This window comes from Nerophis ophidion, linkage group LG11 (genome assembly GCF_033978795.1).
Source record: "Nerophis ophidion isolate RoL-2023_Sa linkage group LG11, RoL_Noph_v1.0, whole genome shotgun sequence".
Lineage (NCBI taxonomy): Eukaryota > Metazoa > Chordata > Actinopteri > Syngnathiformes > Syngnathidae > Nerophis > Nerophis ophidion.
Genome location: NC_084621.1, coordinates 31981508 through 32005826, shown reverse-complemented (window position 1 = coordinate 32005826; position 24319 = coordinate 31981508). Strand labels below are relative to the sequence as shown.

The 24319-nt window shown below is 40.9% G+C and overlaps 2 protein-coding genes across 11 annotated transcripts in view; both read left to right on the top strand.

Moving 5' to 3' along the window:
- The first annotated feature begins 651 nt into the window (after positions 1-651).
- On the top strand, positions 652-2036 carry acbd7 (acyl-CoA binding domain containing 7). Its single transcript, XM_061915631.1, has 4 exons — positions 652-811; positions 1323-1440; positions 1508-1570; positions 1628-2036. The coding sequence occupies exons 1-4, from the start codon at positions 800-802 to the stop codon at positions 1699-1701; spliced, it is 267 nt and encodes an 88-aa protein (XP_061771615.1). The 5' UTR covers positions 652-799; the 3' UTR covers positions 1702-2036.
- A 569-nt stretch (positions 2037-2605) lies between these two features.
- The window catches only part of crot (carnitine O-octanoyltransferase), a 52330-nt gene continuing 30616 nt past the window's right edge, over positions 2606-24319 (top strand). For 3 of the 10 annotated variants that reach the window (XM_061915620.1, XM_061915627.1, XM_061915630.1), the window contains exons 1-3: positions 2606-2763; positions 9696-9822; positions 19040-19164. In XM_061915620.1, the coding sequence (XP_061771604.1) occupies positions 2758-2763; positions 9696-9822; positions 19040-19164 (258 nt within the window). In that variant the 5' untranslated portion in view covers positions 2606-2757. Of the gene's footprint in view, positions 2764-4357; positions 4424-4490; positions 4559-6221; positions 7106-7163; positions 7236-9203; positions 9595-9695; positions 9823-19039; positions 19165-24319 lie in introns of those variants that run through there. The other 7 variants (XM_061915626.1, XM_061915623.1, XM_061915622.1 and 4 more) reach the window with 7 other exon arrangements.

Genomic DNA, 24319 nt, shown 5'->3' with positions numbered 1-24319 from the left:
TAGCCCGCCTTCTGCCCGAAAGGGACAATTGATGGGTTTTCATATGCTTATACTTTTACTAAACATGTTTGGGGGAAAGATTATATAATTTTCTAAATTATATGGATGTAACTTGTTCCCGCAAGGTAGAAGTGACTGTGGAACTGGGAGGAGTGAGGATGGCAAGCCACCAGAGGACATGGTACGTCATACGTGCAGGAAATAAACCTTCCATGTAACTTCTTCAGAAAGCTGATATAATTCTGGCATGTTGTATAATGTCATATGTACAAAATACATTTTTAAATAGCTCACGTAAAAATGTTTTGTCTTTTTTTCATCAAAATCAATAATTTTACAGAAGTTAAAGGGATATCTCATTGAATTTGCGTGTCACTTGTAGATGACGTCATTGTGTGCACCGTTGCCTCTAATAACAGAACGAATGTAACAGATATATTTACAAGCGGCTTACTTGAGACTGTTTAATGTCGTCCCCCACTGAACAAATATTGTTATCTATTCATGATATGATAAAATGTCTTTATTTTAGGGATGGGGGGGGGGGGGGGGGGGTGGGTTCAAGCGGCAAGGGAAGTTTTTGTGTGAATGCGGACTTTGCCTCCGCCACGACTCCGTTCAACGTAACTCTGTGCGCATGCGCTTCTGTCAACCATCCAATTGCCTTTCCCGGAGCTGCCTCTCCCCGCCCCTGTCGCGAGCCAAGCAGTGAACCGTTGCTTGCAAGTGGAGCCGCAGCGACATACACGGACCTAACATCGGGTTTTGAATCATCACGTCGGACATACATCGAGCAAAAATGACCTCTGTGGTAATATATATTTACAGTATTTAACTTTTACTGTCATTTTGACCTTTAGCGATGATCGACTGTGATCATGCGACAAAGCCCCACACTGTAGCACATCTTTGACACAGTGTACTCCTTCTAGTTAAAAGAATGCCAAGCAGGGAAAACAGAAAAAATCATAATCACCGACTGGATTTGACTGATGCTACAATTAATATTATCGAACAATTTGGTGCAAGGTTTGAAAAGCAACTCTTTTGATATTTGGTAGTTGCCTGTATTAATCAGTCTTGCAGTGTCCTACTTCCTTTGTCAAGTAGATCATTGAAGTAGGAACAAATGCATCAGTCTTGCATAAAACCCTATTGTTCACCCATCACGTGGTGTTCCAATAGGTTAAAGTTCAACGCTCAGATTACTTCTATATTTTGGTCACGGATTAGCCACTGTTTAGTTTTAACAAACGTTTTATTTGTGCATAAATTGTTGTTGTTTTTTAACTCATTGACCTCTTTCCAACACTAACCTGCAGGCAGACTTTGAGAAGGCAGCAGAGGATGTCAAGAACTTGAAAACACGACCATCAGACCAGGAGTTGCTGGACCTTTACGGCCTGTATAAGCAAGCGGTCGTAGGAGACGTTAACACCGGTACAACACAATTACTATTGATATTGACCGATTTCATACAATAACACTGCACTTTTGCATTTTATAGATAGACCAGGATTGTTTGACATGAAAGGGAAAGCCAAGTGGGACGCCTGGGACTCCAAGAAAGGTAAAACCTTTTTTCTTGTTGTTTGCAGTTTTTTTGAAGCTGTCCTTTCTTTTCCAGGCATGTCTAAGGATGACGCCATGGCAGCCTATACCAAGCTTGCAAAGGAAATCATCAGCAAATATGGCATGTAATGAATGAATAGAATGCAAGCAGCAAATATAACATGTTTAACTAAATAAAGGACTGAAGTGAGGCTGCTGTCTTAAACTAATAACAACTGTGCTCTGAGGTTTTAATCATGCTGGTTTTTGAATTGCTTTTCTACATCTTTTTATTCAAAACATAACGTCCATGCACCTTTTTAATGTGAGACTGTAATGTTTGCTACTTGATTTTTGATTATGAATGCTAACATGCGGTCATTTTCAATAACGGTAAATAGAACTTGATTTGTTATAAGAATGGAACAACTTACAAGAAATGGTATATGTTCACCTTTTGAAAATAAAGCATCTGTACTATGTTATTTGTGAGTCATGTTGAATTTGTATGTTGAATACATGTACATAAGGAGTATATTCAACAATATATGTATTTTAAAAAAACAAAACTTTTTTAACCTCCCCTAAAACAATTTTATAAATGGCTAATATTTTGATGAAAAAATTAACATTTGGAGATACATTATTTTCGTAGGACAGCACTGTAGTATATTGTGGTATAGAATATACATTCTGACATTTTTGTTTTCAAATCATTTGCAAATTATTTTTTCATTATATAGCTTTCGGCATAAATACATTGTCGTGCTGCTGATGCACCTTGATAATGGACAAATACACTATCATCTTATAATTGGATTGAAATTCTGTAAGTTATATTTCAACTTTTCAGAAAGCCCCAAACTGTCGAAAAAACAATGTCCTAGCAGAATTATCTTAAGCAAAATGTTGGTTTTGAAGTACTTATCATTTCAAAAAATGAAAGATTGCACCTACTTGGAGGTACCGGTGTCATAGTATTCACCCCACATATCTATGTGCATGCATTTATGTAATTTCGGGCAGGGAAAGTTCCACTAAGCCGCGCATGCGCAGTGGCCTCTTCTGATCGGCTCTTGGGACACCCGCACACTGGGCTAAAGGTGACAACTGAGCTCGTCAACATTTGAACCGTTCCTTTGAAAAATATCAGCATCAATTTCATATTTCTCTCATGCGACGCCATTAATCTGCAGTCAACATACCATGAAGGTGAGATACATTTTGACATCTACATACGAAGTGCCATAAGCACACAAACAAGTAAGCTAATTAGCACTAGACACTGCAATGAATAGTGTCTCCAGTGCACCTGTTTTTATCTGTTTTATTTGCATTGCTACATGTTTAATATTGTATGATAAAAGCACTTCAAAACAGCATTCATCACGTTTCTTTGAATTGCTATACTGTTGTGTTCACACGGATATTAACGCTATTAAGTACCTGCAAAAGTACAAGAAGGAAAAGGGCTTAACACTTAGATGTGTAGTTTTTGTTGAATGTGATTTAAACCTTTTAATGCTCCTGCTATATAGAGGATCTTTGATTAACATTTTTCAGTATAACAGTGATATTGCCACAATTCACATTTGAACTCCCCACCTAATTTTTCCAATCTAAAACGATACACTGTAAAACAACAATTCGTGTTTTAAATAACAGAAGGGTGCAACTATCCGTTGACATCAGTACCGGCCCAAGCCTCCATGTGGCCCTAAGCAAAATTTGATTTTGGGGCCCTCTATTTCTGCCAATAATAATAATTGTTGATCATTCACACACCTCCTATAAACTCATTGCGGCTCTGGCAGTGTTGTTTACATTATCCTATTGTCAGCCTGGCATGTCTTTACAAATGACATACATGTCATTTATAAAGATATGGGGGTGGCCCAGTTTAGAACATAAATAATACCAATGAATGAACGAATGATGTCCAGAGTGCCAAATATGGTTCCTAATCTTAAAATGTAGAAAAAAACATTCAGCTACAAGAGTGGCCTGGGGTTGAACAGTCAAAGTGGTAAAGCTTTGTATTTACAGTAAAAGTTTGAGTTTGAGTTTATTTGGAACATGTAAGCATACATGATACATCACCATTTCCAGTTTCTCTTTTCAACATGTTCGAAAAGGAGTAGGAAGAAGTAGAGCTTATTAAATCCTACCCTTTTTATTTTACATAACAGTTGCTAAAACTTTTGTTCACTTCCTGTTCTCAATGTATTCACAATATACTCCATAAGTATCACAATAAAAATGAATGAATAAATAACCGGTAAAATAAGTTATATTCCATATGATTAGTTAAGTAAGATTATTTTGAGAATGAAAAAATGGATGGATGAATAAATTCGGAATGTTTATCATGATTCTTCTTTTTTGTACTTCGTAAACACTTAAAGGCCTACTGAAACCCACTACTACCCACCACACAGTCTGATAGTTTATATATCAATGATGAAATATAACATTGCAACACATGCCAATACGGCCTTTTTAGTTTACTAAATTGCAATTTTAAATTTCCCGGGACTTTTTTCTTGAAAACGTCGAGTAATGATGACGTCGAGTAATGATGACGTGTACGTCACGGGCTGTTATGAATATGAGCGCCGTGTACACACACAGCTAAAAGTCGTCTGCTTTAACGGCATGATTACACAGTATTTTGGACATCTGTGTTGCTGAATCTTTTGCAATTTGTTCAATTAATAATGGAGAAGTCAAAGTAGAAAGACGGAGTTGGGAAGCCTTAGCCTTTAGCCACACAAACACACTGTGATTCCTTGTTTAAAATTCACAGAGGTGAAACCTTAGTATGGCTCACAGCGGACATGGATTCCGACTACATGTCAACCAGCAGGTTTCGGTGAGAAAATAGTGGTTAAAAAGTTGCCTCTTACCGGATATCAGCTGAGCTTGTGCCGTCCATACAGCTGCCGTCGACTTCCCCGAGACACTGTGCGTCAACACCCGGCCGTGGACGTACACTTCCGACTATCAGGTACTGTTAAACTCACTAAAACACTAGCAACACAATAGAAAGATAAGGGATTTCCCAGAATTATCCTAGTAAATGTCTGTAAAAACATATGAATCTGTCTCAATGCAACGCAATTGCAATCACGTTTTTTTTTTTTTAACTTTTTTTTTTTTTTTTTTCTAGTCCGTCGCTATTTATATCCTCAAACACAAATATTTCATCCTCGCTCAAATTAATGGGGAATTTGTCGTTTTGTCGGTCTGAATAGCTGTTTTTGTTGAAGGGTCCCATTAAAATCAATGTGAATATATGAGGAGCCCTCAACATGTGACATCACCTGCGACTTCCGGTAGAGGCAGGGCTTTTCTCCAGATGCAAACTTTATCGTGGATGTTCCCTACTAAATCCTTTCAGCAAAAATATGGCAATATCGCGAAATGATCAAGTATGACACGTAGAATGGGCCTGCTATCCCAGAACATCTCATTTTGTAGGCCTTTAAGTTTGAAGAGTTTCTTGAAGTGGATCATATTAGTACATTGTTTGATTTCTATGCTTAATCCATTCCATAATTGAATTCCACATGCTGATATACTGAAGGTCTTAAGGGTTGTACGTGCGTACAGATGTTTTAAATTAAATTTTTCGCTATGATTATATTTCTCCTCTTTTGTTGAGAATAATTGTTGTATATTCTTGGGTAGCAGGTTATAGTTTGCTTTGTGTATAATTATAACTGTTTGCAATTTCACTATGTCATGGAATTTCAGTATCTTTGATTCAATAAATGAAGGGTTTGTATGTTCTCTATATCCAACATTACGTATTATTCTAACTGATCTTTTTGGTAACACTGTTAGTGAATGAAGTGTACTTTTGTAATTATTTCCCCATATTTCTACACATAGTAACTCAGATATGGTAACACTAGTGAGCAGTAGAGAATATGAAGTGATTTTTGGTCTAGAACATATTTAGCTTTATTCATTATTGACGTGTTTCTTGCTTTCATATCATTGTTCCATCCACCCATCATTTCTTTAATTTCTTCTTTCAATTCTTCTTTAAATTCATGGAGTATTTTTTGTAGTACTCCTTCTTGATTCACATCATGTCCTGTGTCCAGTCTCAAATCTTGGTCCCAGTTGTGTCCTGTGTCGGCTGACACCGAGCGTTTCGGGATTTTAGTCTTTCATTTAACTTTTGGCATCGCGGCAGGTCGATGACGTCAGTGCCTCTTGCGTCTTAACGGCAGTTGCCTTAGCGACTTGCGAAACTTGTTTCAACAAATTCGTACCTTTCGCCGTTCAGAGATCAATTTGAGGTATCAGTCAGTCAACTTGTATCACTCTGCGACGTTGGAAGCACTTTAAAACAGCTGTAAACTCGCCGTAGCTGTTGGTTGCTAGGCAACCGCTCTGAATTGCTGTGAGACGCTGATGGCTTGCGTTTAACGGCTCTTCCAACTTATCAGTGCCTTTACACTGACCAAAATCAGGTCGAAGATGCCAGGTGACTTTCCTGTGGCTGTGATGGCAAATCAGTGGTCAAAATTTTCAGACTTAACAAAAACTCCGGTAGCAAAAGCGCAGCCTTTTTCTTTGCGTCTTTTCTGATTGACAGGAAGTGTCATCTTGTCTCATCAGTCTTGTATATATTAGGCTTTAATTACTAGTGTAACAAACAGTTCAGGGTGTCCCAAGTTTACAGAGAGTGAGGAGGAGTTTTGTCCTTTCAGAGTTGCCGTAGGGGTGGTGACGTAGTGTGTGTGTTGTTGTGGAGAGAGAGTTAACAAGGAGTACACATTAAAGAAGCGGTGACTACCGGACCTGATCTAATGTCTCCCGTTTATTATTTTATTATATAAGTACACTGTATAGGCGAACCCAGGACACTCGGCTACACTAGTTTATATTTTTAGTTAATTGTTCATATTTAATGTTTACTTTGTACAAAGAGAGCGCAGTCTACTGAAGTTAAATTCCTTTGCTTTTGGGGGCCCTAAGCAAGCGCTCAGTTCGCTTATGCCTTGGGCCGGCTCTGGTTGACATATTACAATCATTTATACAATTTGTCGCTGACGTGATCGTCGACGTCATCGCTCGTATTTTTCCGGACAGGCAGTTCTTTTGACTGTACTGAATCACTACAATGAGTTCCTTAAATTGATTCGTTAAAAAAAATTCGTTCACCGAATCACCGATTCTCGCGAGTCCTGAGAGCGAGAGCGTTGTCGTTCACTGAGTGATAGTTGTCGTTAATCCGCGGTGAACGAATCGTTCGCTCAGTCCCTCCCCCCGCCCGCATGATGAGTAGCTGGCTGCGTCGAGGGTTCAGTGAGTCACAGAATGCGCCAGTTCCACTCATACCGGCATGGTCGCGGCGGAGCTCAACTGAACTGAGAAAGGAACGAATCAGTTCATGAAGTGATTCAGTTCAGTACGTTCACTCAAAAGATTCGTCCGTTCGAACGAATTGTTCGCGAACGACAAAACAATAACAGACACGTGACCGCCGAGCAACAGCGTAGACACATGGCTCCTGCCACTGCAAGTTAAAAGTAAACAGGTAAAATACTGAAATAAACTTGTTGATTTGCAAAGCGGACATTTATTTTTGATGGCAGTACGTCTGTGATGTGAGCGTATTCAAAGCAGAGGCATGTCGGACATCCGGAAGATGTGGTCTCCGACTCTCGGTAAGATAGTTAGCTTGTTAGCTAGCTAAAAACAGAGAGACGAAGTTGTGTGACGAACAGATTTAACTATCATTTTAGGCAAAGTACGATAGCGAAACGTTGTCTATGTACTTGTGTACAACACTCTGAACACATCATCACAAAACGCAAATTTACTTTTTAAAAACCTCGATTGAATTGTTATTATTGATATTGCATTTCTTTACATATAAAAGATCATTCGCTTTTATCAGCACTTGCCATTGATTTTAAATGGACATACATTTAAAATGTATTTGAAATAGCCCAATGAGCTGCACATAGTATTAATACATATTTATGAACGAACTAGAGGTGGAGATGCCGTCTCCACCTCAGATCACACCTCACTCCTACCCACTTCTCCAAAGTGGGCTGGCTCAGGGTGGAGGACAGAGTAAAACAACTTGCAGAGCCTAGTTTATAAAATCCGCTACACCTCCCTGATACCGAAGTACATGTCAAACTACTTCCAGAACGTAAATGACCGCCATAACCACAACACCATGGGGAGCTCCACAAACCACGTCAAACCCAGATTCCAATCTAGCAAAGGTCTCAACTCATTCTCTTTCTATGCCACATCAATAGGGAATGCACTTCCAACAGGCGTAAAAGAAAGTGCATCTCTATCCTCCTTCAAAAGTGCACTAAAAGAACACCTCCAGGCAACTTCAACCCTAAACTAATACCCTCCCTCCTCCACATCCCACCTCTAACGGATTGTAAATAATAAAATATATATTCTTGTTCTTATGCTTTCTGAACTCACTATGTTCACTGCTTGCTGTAAATATCCTACCAAGTCAGACCTACACTGTTTCAATGTCCATTTCTCTGACGATGCAATTGTTGATAACTGAAGTACTGATTTCAACCAAACCTAACCCCTTGGATTGTAAATTATGTAAATAATTCAATATATATACTCCGATGATTAACTTGTATGATGACTGTATTATGCTGATATTATATATTTGTACCATGAATTGATTAACAAGTTGAAAAACTTATTCGGGTGTTACCATTTAGTTGTCAATTGTACGGAATATGTACTGTACTGTGCAATCTACTAATACAAGTCTCAATCAATCAATCAGTCTGTGCATACATGCCGCTTTCATCGAGATCCTTATTTTCTCAAGTAAGCTGGAAAAAGAGAACCCAAAATGTTAAATTTAATCAGTTTTAGATAAATGACGTATAAATTATTGATTATATCCATTAGTTGTAACCAAATTACTGGCTCACCTGCACTGGCTTCCTGTGCACTTAAGATGTGACTTTAAGGTTTTACTACTTACGTATAAAATACTACACGGTCTAGCTCCATCCTATCTTGCCGATTGTATTGTACCATATGTCCCGGCAAGAAATCTGCGTTCAAAGGACTCCGGCTTGTTAGTGATTCCCAAAGCCCAAAAAAAGTCTGCGGGCTATAGAGCGTTTTCCGTTCGGGCTCCAGTACTCTGGAATGCCCTCCCGGTAACAGTTCGAGATGCCACCTCAGTAGAAGCATTTAAGTCTCACCTTAAAACTCATTTGTATACTCTAGCCTTTAAATAGACTCCCTTTTTAGACCAGTTGATCTGCCGTTTCTTTTCTTTTTCTTCTATGTCCCACTCTCCCTTGTGGAGGGGGTCCGGTCCGATCCGGTGGCCATGTACTGCTTGCCTGTGTATCGGCTGGGGACATCTCTGCGCTGCTGATCCGCCTCCGCTTGGGATGGTTTCCTGCTGGCTCCGCTGTGAACGGGACTCTCGCTGCTGTGTTTGATCCGCTTTGGACTGGACTCTCGCGACTGTGTTGGATCCATTATGGATTGAACTTTCACAGTATCATGTTAGACCCGCTCGACATCCATTGCTTTCCTCCTCTCTAAGGTTCTCATAGTCATTATTGTCACCGACGTCCCACTGGGTCATTATTGTCACCGATGTCCCACTGGTTGTGAGTTTTCCTTGCCCTTATGTGGGCCTACCGAGGATGTCGTGGTGGTTTGTGCAGCCCTTTGAGACACTAGTGATTTAGGGCTATATAAGTAAACATTGATTGATTGATTGAAATTATATCATAGCAACGTCAAATGAGTTTAACGGCACAATTTAGAAAAATTATAGTATGAGAAAGACATTTTTTTTAAATTGGTACCCACTTAATTTGCTCCCTGTGTGTCTCAGGTACTCAACGTTGAAAACGTATAAATATCTCTGGTACAGTAGGGATAGATTCCTAAAACCAGTAGAGCACCGTTGTCACAGTCCCTGACAACGGTGCATTTACCCCTACTGTACAGTACAGTAGGGGTGCATGTTTTTACACATTTTTACCCTTTTGTGTGGTAAGTACAATAATTGGCTTACACAAACAAACATATACAGCCCTGTAATGTAAAGATGCGCCACATGAAGTTGTCAACACGACGTATATTTTTGTTTGCAGGCAGATGACAAAATGACCAATCATTTGTCCGAGTCCCCGCAAGAGCGGACCTTCCAGTACCAAAGCAGCCTGCCTCCCTTACCCGTCCCCTCACTAGAGGGCAGCCTGTCCAAGTACCTGGATGCAGGTGATGCTCGCTTTGAAACACTGCAAATACGGCAACCACAATCAAATTCAAAGTGATGACATGAAACTTCTCTTGTTTTGAATCTCATTAAACCACATGTGCACATTTATGTAATGTTGTTATAGTAGGGATGTGCCGGCCAATTCTTTTGCCGATTACATTTTTTATTGCCGTCCATAAATGCTCATCCCCTCTGGCTGGCACTTTATTTATTTTTAATCCCCCAGCTGACTAACTTTCAACTAGTTATGTATCTCTCTCTATACACCGTGTGGAACTGTCCCCTAAATTAAAAATAATCACCTCTATTACAGCAAATAAACTGCATTACACCCACAATTCGCATATGTACTTTGTCTAATTTTTTTAAATATTGCTTTTATTTTGCAAAAAACTGCAATGGAAACGCAGCTAGAGAGAGGATAATATAACAACTGTTGGCGTGTCAGCATTGTCACAGTCAGCACGAGGCATGTAAGAGAAGGGCAGACTGATCCATAAATGGGTGGTGTCGATACCAAGGGTAGCATCAGTCTGTAATGTATACTAGAGTGATTAGGTTAATATCGGTATTTTCCTAATATAATTTTTTTGTTCCTTTTAATGTTTACAAATTTAGGGAATAATTCCCTGGGCACAGGAGGACTTTGAAGGCAAAAGCCAAGGGATTTAAATGAGTAATACAAACCCCGTTTCCATATGAGTTGGGAAATTGTGTTAGATGTAAATATAAACGGAATACAATGATTTGCAAGTCCTTTTCAACCCATATTCAGTTGAATGCACTACAAAGACAATATATTTGATGTTCAAACTCATAAACTTTATTTTCTTTTTGCAAATAATAATTAACTTAGAATTTTATGGCTGCAACACGTTCCGAAGTAGTTGGGAAATGGCATGTTCACCATTGTGTTACATGGCCTTTCCTCACAACACTCAGTAAACGTTTGGGAACTGAGGAGACACATTTTTTAAGCTTCTCAGGTGGAATTATTTCCTATTCTTGCTTGATGTACAGCTTGAGTTGTTCAACAGTCCGGGGGTCTCCTTTGTGGCATTTTAGGCTTCATAATTGTACTTCATAACGTACTTTCTATTCTATTCTATAATGCGCCACACATTTTCGATGGGAGACAGGTCTGGACTACAGGCAGGCCAGTCTAGTACCCGCACTATTTTACTATGAAGCCACGTTGATGTAACATGTGGCTTTGCATTGTCTTGCTGAAATAAGCAGGGGCGTCCATGGTAACGTTGCTTGGATGGTAACATATGTTGCTCTAAAACTTGTATGTACCTTTCAGCATTAATGGCACCTTCACAGATGTGTAAGTTACCCATGTCTTGGGCATTAATACACCCCCATACCATCACAGATGCTGGCTTTTAAACTTTGCGCCTATAACAATCCGGATGGTTCTTTTCCTCTTTGGTCCCAAGGACACAACGTCTACAGTTTCCAAAAACAATTTAAAATGTGGACTCGTCAGACCACAGAACACTTTTCCACTTTCTATCAGTCCATCTTGGATGATCCCAGGCCCAGCGAAGCCGACGGCTTTTCTGGGTGTTGTTGATTAACGGTTTTCGCCTACCATAGGAGAGTTTTAACTTGCACTTACAGATGTAGCGACCAACTGTAGTTACTGACCGTGGGTTTCTGAAGTGTTCCTGAGCCCGTGTGGTGATATCCTTTACACACTTATGTGACTTGTTGATGCAGTATAGCCTGAGGGATCGAAAGTCACAGGCTTAGCTGCTTACGTGCAGTGATTTCTCCATATTCTCTGAACCCTTTGATGATATTATATTACGGACCGTAGATGGTGAAATCCCTAAATTCCTTGCAATAGCTGGTTGAGAAAGGTTTTTCTTAAACTGTTCAACAATTTGCTCACGCATTTGTTGACAAAGGGCTGTACCTCGCCCCATCCTTACTTGTGAAAGACTGAGCATTTTTTGGGAAGCTGTTTTTATACCCAATCACGGCACCGTTCCCAACTTCTTTGTCGCGTGTTGCTGGCATCAAATTCTAAAGTTAATGATTATTTGCACAAAAAAAAATGTTTATCAGTTTGAACCTCACATTTGTTGTCTTTGCAATGTATTCAATTGAATATGGGTTGAAAATGATTTGCAAATCATTTTATTCCGTTTATATTTACATCTAACACAATTTCCCAACTCATATGGAAACGGGGTTTGTAGTAGTTTTTACTTTCATTATTTATTGTGTCCTATTGACTCCTCTCTGAGCTGCCACCTTATCGTGGTAGAGGATTTTGCGTGTCCCAATGATCCTATCAGCTATGTTGTCCAGGGGCTTTCATGCCCCCTGGTAGGGTCTCCCAAGACAAACAGGTCCTAGGTGACGGATCAGACAAAGAGCAGCTCGAAGATGTCTATGGATATACAACAAAGTGGACTCAGATTATCCTCGCCAGGACCCGGGTCACCGGGGCCCCGCTCTGAAGTCAGGCCCGGAGTTGGGGCACGATGGCGAGCCCAAGGGGCCCGCCTGGGCACAGCCCGAAGAGGCAACGTGGGTCATCCCTCCAATGGGCTCACCACTCATAGGAGGGGCCATAGAGGTCGGGTGCATTGTTAGCTGGGCGGAAGCCGAAGGCAAGGCACTTTGCGGTTTAATCCTCGGCTACATAAGCTAGCTCTTGGGACGTGGAACGTCACCTCACTGGGGGAGAAAGAGCCTGAGGTCGTGCGCGAGGTAGAGAAGTTCCGACTGGATATAGTCGGACTCACCTCGACGCACAGCAAGGGCTGCTCTGGAACCAGTTCTCTCGAGAGGGACCAGTTCTTTATTCCTCACTGGCGTTGCACGCAGTGAGAGGCGACAAGCTGGGGTGGCAATTCTTTTTCCCTCCCGGCTCAAAGCCTGTAGGTTGGAGTTCAACCCAGTGGACAAGAGGGTAGCCTCCCTCCGCCTTTAGGGGGGGGGGGGGTCCTGACTGTTCAGAGTACCCACCCTTTTTGGATACACTTGAGGGAGTACTGGAAAGTGCTCCCCCGGGTGATTCCCTTGTCCTACTGGGGGACTTCAACGCTCATGTTGGCAACAACAGTGAGACCTGGAGAGGCGTGATTTGGAAGAATGGCTGCCCGGATCTGAACCCGAGTGGTGTTTTGTTATTGGATTTCTGTGCTCGTCACAGATTGTCCATAACAAATACCATGGTTAAACATAAGGGTGTCCATATGTGCACTTGGCACCAGGACACCCTAGGCTGCAGTTCCATGATCGACTTTGTAGTTGTGTCATCGGATTTGCGGCCTCATGTTTTGGACACTCGGGTGAAGATGGGGCAGAGCTTTCTGCTGATCACCACCTGGTGGTGAGTTGGCTGCGATGGTGGGGGAGGATGCCGGACAGACCTGGCAGGCCCAAACGCATTGTGAGGGTCTGCTGGGAACGTCTGGCAGAGTTTCCTGTCAGAGAGTTTAAATTTCCACCTCCGGAAGAACTTTGAACATGTCACGAGGGAGGCGCTGGACATTGAGTCCGAGTGGACCATATTTAGCACCTCTATTGTCGAGGTGGCTGACTGGAGCTGTGGCCGCGAGGTAGGTGGTGCCTGTTGTGGCGGTAATCCTAGAACCCGTTGGTGGACACCAGCGGTAAGGGATGCCGTCAAGCTGAAGGAGTCGTCCTATCGGGTTGTTTTGGCTCATAGGACTCCGGAGGCAGTGGACAGGTACCAACAGGCCAAGCGGTGTGCAGCTTCAGCGGTCGCGGAGGCAAAAACTCGGACATGGGAGGAGTTCAGGGAAGCAATGGAAAACGACTTCCGGACGGCTTCGAAGCGATCCTGGACCACAATCCGCCACCTCAGGAAGGGGAAGCAGTGCACTGTCAACACCGTGTATGATGCGGATGGTGTTCTGCTGACCTCAACTGCGGATGCTGTGGATCGGTGGATGGAATACTTCAAAGACCTCTTCACTCCCACCAACACGTCTTCCTATGAGGAAGCAGCGCCTGTGGTGGGATCTCCTATTTCTGGGGCTGAGGTTGCTGAGGTAGTTAAAAAGCTCCTCGGTGGCAAGGCCCCAGGGGTGGCTGTAATCGGCCCGGAGTTCCTTAAGGCTCTGGATGCTGTGGGGTTGTCTTGGTTGACAAGACTCTGCAGCATCACGTGGACATCGGGGGCGGACATCTGGATTGGCAGACCGGGGTGGTGGTCCCTCTCTTTAAGAAGGGGGACCGGAGGGTGTGTTCCAACTATCGTGAGATCACACTCCTCAGCCTTCCCGGTAAGGTTTATTCAGGTGTACTGGAGAGGAGTCTACGCCGGATAGTCGAACCTCGGATTCAGGAGGAACAGTGGGGTTTTGGTTCTGGTCGTGGATCCCGGGACCAGCTCTTTACTCTCGGCAGGGTTCTTGAGGGTGCATGGGAGTTTGCCCAACCAGTCTACATGTCCTTTGTGGACTTGGAGAAGGCATTCGACCGTGTCCCTCGGGAAGTCCTGTGTGGAGTGCTCAGAGAGTATGGGGTATCGGACTGTCTGATTGTGGCGGATCGCTCCCTGTACGATCAGTGTCAGAGCTTGGTCCGCATTGCCGGCAGTAAGTCGGACACATTTCTACTGAGGGCTGGACTCCGCCAAGGCTGTCCTTTATGACCGATTCTGTTCATAACGTTTATGGACAGAATTTCTAGGCGCAGTCAAGGCATTGAGGGGTTCCGGTTTGGTGGCCGCGAGATTAGGTCTCTGCTTTTTGCAGATGATGTGGTCCTGATGGCTTCATCTGGCCGGGATCTTCAGCTCTCACTGGATCGGTTTGCAGCCGAGTGTGAAGCAACCGGAATGAGAATGAGCACCTCCAATTACGAGTCCATGGTTCTCGCCCGGAAAAGGGTGGAGTGCCATGTCCGGGTTGGGGAGGAGACCCTGCCCCAAGGGGAGGAGTTCATGTACCTAGGAGTCTTGTTCACGAGCGGGGGAAGAGAGGATCATGAGATCGACAGGCGGCGGTGCGGCGTCTTCAGTAATGCAGGCGTTGTATCGATCTGTTGTGGTAAAGAAGGAGCTGAGCTGGAAGGCAAAGCTCTCAATTTACCGGTCGATTTACGTTCCCACCCTCACTTATGGTCATGAGCTTTGGGTCATGACCGAAAGGACAAGATCACGGGTAAAAGCGGCTGAAATGAGTTTATTGCCGCCGGGTGGTGGGGCTCTCCCTCAGAGATAGGGTGAGAAGCTCTGCCATCCGAGAGGAGCTCAAAGTAAAGCCGCTGCTCCTCCACATCGAGAGGAGCCAGATGAGGTGGTTCGGGCATCTGGTCAGGATACCACCCGAACGCCTCTTTAAGGAGGTGTTTAGGGCACGTCCAACCAGTAGGAGGCCACGGGGAAGACCCAGGACACGTTGGGAAGACTATGTCTACCGGCTGGCCTGGGAATGCCTCGGGATCCCCCGGGAAGAGCTGGACGAAGTGGTTGGGGAGAGGGAAGTTTGGGCTTCCCTGCTTAGGCTGCTGCCCCCGCGACCCGACCTCCGATAAGCGGAAGAAGATGGATGAATGGATGGACTTTGTTTTGATCAAGCAATATATATTGTGTTAATATTTTTTAACTGTCAATCGCAGTTACTTAAATTGATTTAAAAATGTACAGCTAATACATAATGTAATCGGTCCTGGGTTCGATTCCAGGGCTTGGGGTCTTTCTGTGTGGAGTTTACATTTTCTCCCTGTGACTGCGTGGGTTCTCTCCAAGTAGTCTGGCTTCCTCCCACCTCCAAAGACATGCACCTGGGAATAGGCCCTAGTGTGTGAATGTGAGGGGGAATGCTTGTTTGTCTATCTGTGTTGGCCCAGCAACGAGGTGGCGACTTGTCTAGTGTGTACTCTGCCTTCTGTGGCTGGGATGGGCTCCAGATCCCCCGCAACTCAGAGAGGGACAAATAGTAAAAGATGACTGGATGGATCGTATCAGTATTGGTATTGGCAAATCTCACACATGGATGATCGGTACCCGAATCAGAAACATAAATGGTAATGGGTTATACTTGTATAGTGCTTTTCTACTTTCTAGGTACTCAAAGTACTTTGACACTATTTTTACATTCACCCATTCACACACTGATGGTGGGAGCTGCCATGCACCATCAGGAGTAAGGGTGAAATGTCTTCTGTAAGGACACAACGGACGTGACGGGATGGTGAAATCCGGGGGTTGAACCAGGAACCCTCAGGTTGCTCCACGGCTGCTCCACCAACCAAGCCACGCAGTCCTTGATCAGAACATTGCTAGTTTGTAGTTGTGATCATAATCACATCCTCTATTGCACAGGGGTACAACTCAAGGTCCAGGGCCCAGAACTGGGCTGCGACTTTGTTTTATGTGGCCCGCGAAAGCTTGGAAATAATTTGCTAAATGTATTTGTTATTTTGATTTTGACAGAACAAATGCATGTACTACATGCAATTTCATGACTTTTAAACTTGAATATTATCTGATCATGCAACAAACATTAACATTTTGCACACATTAAAAAGAAAAAAGAATACATTCTTAAATATCTGATAGCACTTCGACTTATGTTTTTAAAATAAGTTTGAATGTAAATATGCAAAGGCAAATGTGTAATATTGAAGTGTGAGGTGATTATACCATCCATCCATCCATTTTCTACCGCTTATTCCCTTTTGGGGTCACGGGGGAGTACATTGATATTAGGGCTGTTGAAGTTGAAGCATTAACTAATGGGATTAGTCACTAAAAAATACTGCAATAATCATGTCAAAATGCCAATTAATCACACAATGTATTTTGAACACGGACTCCAAAAGGGAATAAGCTGTAGAAAATGGATGAATGGATGCTCCTTAATGGTGTTTTTTTATACAGTGCATTAGTGCAAATGAAGAATCGGTAGCACTTTAATTTTTACAATAAAATTGACAACACTTTAATGACTTTCTTTTTCATTGTAAATAAATGAAATGCATTCTAGTAAAGCATTTTAAAAGTTCAACATTTCATTAAAGTAGAACATTTACAAACCCTGTTTCCATATGAGTTGGGAAATTGTGTTGGATGTAAATATAAACGGAATACAAGGATTTGCAAATCATTTTCAACCCATATTCAGTCTAATATGCTACAAAGACAACATACTTGATGTTAAAACTGGTAAAAAAAAAAAATTGTGCAAATAATCATTAACTTTAGAATTTGATGCCAGCAACACGTGACAAAGAAGTTGGGAAAGGTGGCAATAAATACTGATAAAGTTGAGCAATGCTCATCAAACACTTATTTGGAACATCCCACAGGTGTGCAGGCTAATTGGGAACAGGTGGGTGCCATGATTGGGTATAAAAGCAGCTTCCATGAAATGCTAAGTAATTCACAAACAAGGGTGGGGTGAGTGTCACTAATTTGTAAGCAAATTGTCGGAACAGTTTTAGAACAACATTTCTCAGCAAAGTTTTGCATGGAATTTAGGGATTTAACCATCTACGTTTTGTAAAATCATCAAAAGGTTCAGAGAATATGGAGAAATCACTGCACGTAAGCGATGATTTTACGGACCTTTGAACCCTCAGGCGGTACTGCATCAAAAACCGACATTAGCGTGTAAAGGATATCACCACATGGGCTCAGGAACACTTCATAAAACCACTGTCAGTAACTACAGTTGGTCGCTACATCTGTAAGTGCAAGACAAAACTCTACTATGCAAAGCGAAAGCCATTAATCAACAACCCACGAACGCCGCCAGCTTCGCTGGGCCCGAGCTCATCTAAGATGGACTGATGCAAAGTGGAAAAGTGTTCTGTGGTCTGACGAGTCCACATTTCAAATTATATTTGGAAACTGTAGACGTGGTGTGCTCCGGAACAAAGAGGAAAATAACCATCCGGATTGTTATTGGCGCAAAGTTCGAAAGCCAGCATCTGTGATGGTATGGGGGAGTATTAGTGCCCAAGGCATGGGTAATTTACACATCTGTGGAGGCACCATTAATGCTGAATGGTCCATACAGGTTTTGGAGCAACATATGTTGTCATCCAAGCAACGTTATCATGGCCACCCCTGCTTATTTCAGCAAAACAATGCCAAGCCACGTGTTACAACAGCGTGGCTTCGTAGTAAAAGATTGCGGGTACTTTCCTGGCCCGCTTGCAGTCCAGACGTGTCTCCCATCGAAAATGTGTGGCGCATTATGAAGCGTAAAATACGACAGCGGAGACCCCGGACTGTTGAACAACTGAAGCTGTACATCAAGCAACAATGGTAAAGAATTCCACTTTCAAAGCTTCAACAATTAGTGTCCTCTGTTCCAAAACATTTATTGAGTGTTGTTAAAAGAAAATGTGATGTAACACAGTGGTGAACATGCCCTTTCCCAATTATTTTGGCATATGTTGCAGCTATGAAATTCTAAGTTAATTATTATTTGCAAAAAAGAAAAATTTTATGAGTTTGAACATCAAATATCTTGTCTTTGTGGTGCATTCAATTGAATATGGGTTGAAAAGGATTTGCAAATCATTGTATTCTGTTTATATTTACATCTAACACAATTTCCCAACTCAAATGGAAACGGGGTTTGTAATATGTGTCAAAATATTGGGGGATTTTTTATTTATTTATTTATTTATTTATTTTACAGATTTTTAAAACATTTGGCACACAAGCAATTTACTGTTATAGTTTCACAGCACATATTTATATTCAGATACAGGCACTGTAACAATCAGCCATCAGAGGGCAAACATAACTGCAATGTGGCCCTGAATGAAAACGAGTTTGACATCCCTGCTCTATTGGAACTGAGTTTCAGGCAAGTTTTCTGCAAAGCTTATAAATGCTTACAGTGCGTACGGAAAGTATTCAGACCCCTTTCAAATTTTTCAAACTTTGTTTCATTGCATCCATTTGCTTAATTCAAGAAGTTAATTTTATTTCTCATAAATGTACACTCAGCAGCCCATCTTGACCGAAAAAAACAAATATGTAGAAATGTTTGGACGTTTATTAAAAAGAAACACAGAAATCACGTATACAAAAGTTTTCAGACCCCTTGCTCATTACTTTGTTGATGCACCTTTGGCAGCAAATACAGCCTAAAGTCTTTTTGAATATGATACCACATGCTTGGCACACCTATGTCTAGGCAGTTTTGCCCATTCTTCTCTGGAGAACCTCTTAAACTCCATTGTCATTTTTTTCTTTGCCCTTAGTGCGTCCATTTGCATCTGAGACAGAATTTCATGCGACGGTGGATGTTGTGCAGAAATTCCAAGAGGGTATTGGCCAAGAGCTGCACCACAAACTCCTGCAGAGAGCCAAAACCAGGAGGAATTGGGTTTGTTCTGCTCTCATATTTCAATCTATATATACATATATATTTTGATCATGTTAAAAATAGTAAAGTTCAACAAACAGTCACACTTACATTTAACCACTCAACATTTGAAAGTGTACAAAATATATATACAGTTCAATATTTTTGAAAAAAAGTGTTTTTGTATGTTCCCTATAATCAATCATTTGGATCTGAGCCTGTTTTTTTTGCAAAATTGGTGTTATGGCTGCTGTTTTGAAAGCAGAGGGAACAATTCCAGTAGTGAGAGAAGAATGGATGGTCTTGGTGATGAGGTGAGGCGAGGCAGACTTTCACCAAAGCAGTAGGGAGGGAATCTAAAAGAGAGGTGCGTGGCTTGGATCCACAGATAAGTGCAGTGATGTCCAACTGAGAAAGCAGTGAAAAACTAGAAAATAAATGGATGAGGGAGGCGGGGGGGTTGAGGAGAATGAGGAGGAAGTTCTTGGTGAATGTGGGTGATTTTGGAAATAAAAAATTGCATAAGGGAACAATAAAAGGAAGTTGAGGCCATAACAGAGAGAGAAGTAAGTGCGGAGGATTTGAAATTTGGCCAAGAATAGAAAAAAGTGTCTTGGAGTTGCCTTCATTAGAACTGATTAAAGTTGTAGTAGGATGATTTGGTGTTGTTTAGGCAGTCTTTGTAATGTTGAAGGTGTTGGATGTACATGTCCTTGTGTACAGTGAGACTATTTTTTTTGTAAAGATGTTCAAGTTGGCATATTTGTGCATTTGCGCACAGCATAAAACTTTTGGTAGACAAAATGAGACAAAGATTTAACATGTAAGCCAAATGTTGCATTTGTTTGTACTTTAAAATTTTTTTTTCCATTTTCAATCCTTTTTTAATAATGCTCCAGGGTGCCACTAGGGCGGCACAAAAGAGCCACATGTGGCTCTGGAGCACCAGGCTGCTGATCCCCGGTCTATACAGATGTACTGGTGAGGAGGCTACGACCGATAGTCGAACCTCGGATTCAGGAGGAAATGTGTGGTTTTCGTCCTGGTCGTGCAACTGTAGACCAGCTCTATATCATTATGCCGTTTACCTTCGCATCCCTTTTATTTATTTATTGATGTATATATATATATATATATATATATATATATATATATATATATATATATATATATATATATACATATATATATATATATATATATATATGCATATATACATATATACACTACCGTTCAAAAGTTTGGGGTCACCCAAACAATTTTGTGTTTTCCATAAAAGTCACACTTATTCACCACCATACGTTGTGAAATGAATAGAAAATAGATTCAAGACATTGACAAGGTTAGAAATAATGATTTGTATTTGAAATTTGATTTTTTTTATACATCAAACTTTGCTTTCGTCAAAGAATCCTCCATTTGCAGCAATTACAGCATTGCAGACTTTTGGCATTTTAGTTTTTAATTTGTTGAGGTAATCTGGAGAAATTGCACCCCACGCTTCTAGAAGCAGCTCCCACAAGTTGGATTGGTTGGATGGGCTCTTCTTGCCTACCATACGGTCAAGCTGCTCCCACAACAGCTCAATGGGGTTCAGATCTGGTGACTGCTCTGGCCACTCCATTACCGATAGAATACCAGCTGCCTGCTTCTTCTCTAAATAGTTTTTGCACAATTTGAAGGTGTGTTTTGGGTCATTGTTCTGTTGTAGGATGAAATTGGCTCCAATCAAGCGCTGTCCACTGGGTATGGCATGGCGTTGCAAAATGGAGTGATAGCCATCCTTATTCAGAATCCCTTTTACCCTGTACAAATCTCCCACCTTACCAGCACCAAAGCAACCCCAGACCATCACATTACCTCTACCATGCTTAACAGATGGCGTCATGCACTGAAGCCCAGAATCCCGCAGCCGCCTCTTCACTGTAGATTGTGGCACTGGTGTTTTGCAGGTACTATTTAATGAAGATGCCGGAAGGGGACCTGTGAGGCGGCTGTTTCTCAAACTAGAGACTCTAATGTACTTATCTTCTTGCTCATTTGTGCAATGCAGCCTCCCACTTCTTTTTCTACTCTGGTTAGAGCCTGTTTGTGCTGTCCTCTGAAGGGAGTAGTACACACCGTTGTAGGAAATCTTCAATTTCTTAGCAATTTCTCGCATGGAATAGCCTTCATTTCTTAGAACAAGAATAGACAGTCGAGTTTCAGATGAAAGTTCTCTTTTTCTGGCCATTTTGAGCATTTAAGTGACCCCACGAATGTGATGCTCCAGAAACTCAATCTGCTCAAAGGAAGGTCAGTTTTGTAGCTTCTGTAACGAGCTAAACTGTTTTTAGATGTGTGAACATGATTGCACAAGGGTTTTCTAATCATCAATTAGCCTTCTGAGCCAATGAGCAAACACATTGTACCATTAGAACACTGGAGTGATAGTTGCTGGAAATGGTCCTCTATACACCTATGTAGAAATTGCACCAAAAACCAGACATTTGCAGCTAGAATAGTCATTTACCACATTAGCAATGTATAGAGTGTATTTCTTTAAAGTTAAGACTAGTTTAAAGTTATCTTCTTTGAAAAGTACAGTGCTTTTCGTTCAAAAATAAGGACATTTCAATGTGACCCCAAACTTTTGAACGGTAGTGTATGTATATATATATATATATATATATATATATACATATATATATATATATATATGTATATATATATATATATATATATATATATTTATGTATATATATATATATATGTATATATATATATATATATATGTATATATATATATATATATATATATATATATATATATATATATATATATATATATATATATATATATTAGCACCAGCGACCCCAAAGGGAATAAGCGGTAGAAAAATAGATGGATGGATATATATATACATGTTTTATGTTGATATCCTTTACACACTGATGTTGGTTTTTGATGCAGTACCGCCTGAGGGATCAAAAGTCCGTAATATCATCGCTTACGTCCAGTGATTTCTCCAAACTCCCTGAACTTTTTGATGATTTTACGGACCGTATATGGTAAAATCCCTAAATTCCTTGCAATAGCTCGTTGAGAAATGTTGTTCTAAAACTGTTCGACAATTTGCTTACAAAGTGGTGACCCTCATCCCATCATTGTTTGTGAATTACTTAGCATTTCATGGAAGCTGCTTTTATACCCAATCATGGCACCCAACTGTTCCCAATTAGCCTGCACATCTGCTCATCAAGTGTTTGATGAGCATTCCTCAACTTTATCAGTATTTTTTCCACCTTTCCCAAGTTGTTTGTCACGTGTTGCTGGCATCAAATTCTAAAGTTAATGATTTTAATGATTATCCAAAAAAATTAAAAAAAAGGTTTATCAGTTTGAACATCAAATATGTTGTCTTTGTCGCATATTCAACTGAATATGGGTTGAAAATGATTTGCAAATCATTGTATTCCGTTTATATTTACATCTAACACAATTTCCTAACTCATATGGAAACGGGATTTGTATATATAAGGTTTGTGAATGTGTATATATATATATATGTGTGTATATTAGGGGTGTAACGGTACACAAAAATGTTGGTTCGGTACGTACCTCGGTTTAGAGGTCACGGTTCGGTTAATTTTCGGTACAGTCAGAAAACAACAAAATATCAATTTTTTGGTAATTTTTTTACCAAATTTGTAAACAATGGCTTTATCCTTTTAACATTGGGAACACTGTAATAATTCTGCCCACGTTAATCCACATTAAACTGCCTCAAATTGTTGCCTTGATTAAATAAAATGACAAAACCTTTCTTCTACATATAAAAATTGCAACATTAAACAGTTTCAAGTCAACTCATCATGCTTAATTTATTACAGCATTTGGGAAGCCTGTAGTTGACTTTTATTATGTAAATGTTATATTTGTATCAACATGTGATAGCAGGGACCCTGCCATTCACAACTAGGCTGCTACCAGGGACGTGCACATGATTATAGAGGGGCAGGGGCTCAAAGTCAGAAAAGGGCATGACATTTTTTTTTGGGTCCTTTTACACAATATGGAAATTAATGTAAAATTCTATTTGCTTATAGGAAGCTAACTACTTAGCTGTGTGTCCTGTGTAGGTAAAAGTGATTGCCATTTCTTTTGTGTCAACAGATTATTGTCATAATGAGTTATTTCACATTATCTTAGGCTTGGAAAACATGAAAAGCAACAAAACACTGGTTTATTATTAAGCTATTTATTGTTAAAGATAAGCACTTTAATATTGAACAATGAACAGTGCAACATGAACTTCGAAAAAAATAAAAATAAATAAATACCCAAATGGAAAAATCTTCAATGTGAAAATCTTCATTCTTCCTTTAACTTGATGAAAACACCATCAAGTTGTAACTTATGGTCTTTCTCACTTAATGCTCAGACTAAACAACTGAAACGCAATACAACTTTATATCTAAACCTCTACTGTGAGAGAAATGTGATCCGCCGTAAACACAGTGCATTTTATTTTGAAAATTAACCCGGTGTTTTATTTTGTATTTTGTACACTTCTTCCTGTCCCGCATGATCCGCTCTGCTCTGTGCGGACTTGATGTGCCGTGATCAATTGATGCGCTGTGCTCCGACGTCCGGCAAAAACAGAAGCTGACACATTGAATAATAGAATAATACAGCATTTTTCTGAAATATTACCCGTATTAGATGGGCGTGCGTGACACCCTTTTGCGCGCATGTGGTGGCTTGGTGCGCGCGTGTGGCGCCGTTTTGCATGCGCGAGGTGTCTTTGTGCACGCGCGCCGTCTGCGTTTTGGCACTTTGTGGGTGGTTATGCTTACACGGCCCCTCCTTTTTGATTGGTCAGGCGAAAATAGCTGCGGGCCAATCAGAAGTATAGCAGGGCGGGTCATCGTCAATATGTATCAAGATAATACAGCTACTGTCGACAAACAAATTCTAAAAAGTCCAAATTTAGTGGAGTTGTGGAAAATGCCAGGTGAATTTTATCTAAAAGTCTTTCAAGAAAGATAATGTCTCATCTGTTGAGAGAACATCACATAGTTAATGAAGTTTTAAGATCAATATCTCTCTTTTCATACACATACAACATGTCCACAGATGTCAGTCAATGATGGAAATGATCTTTTCAAATATGTTTTCTTTCCTCACTTGTCT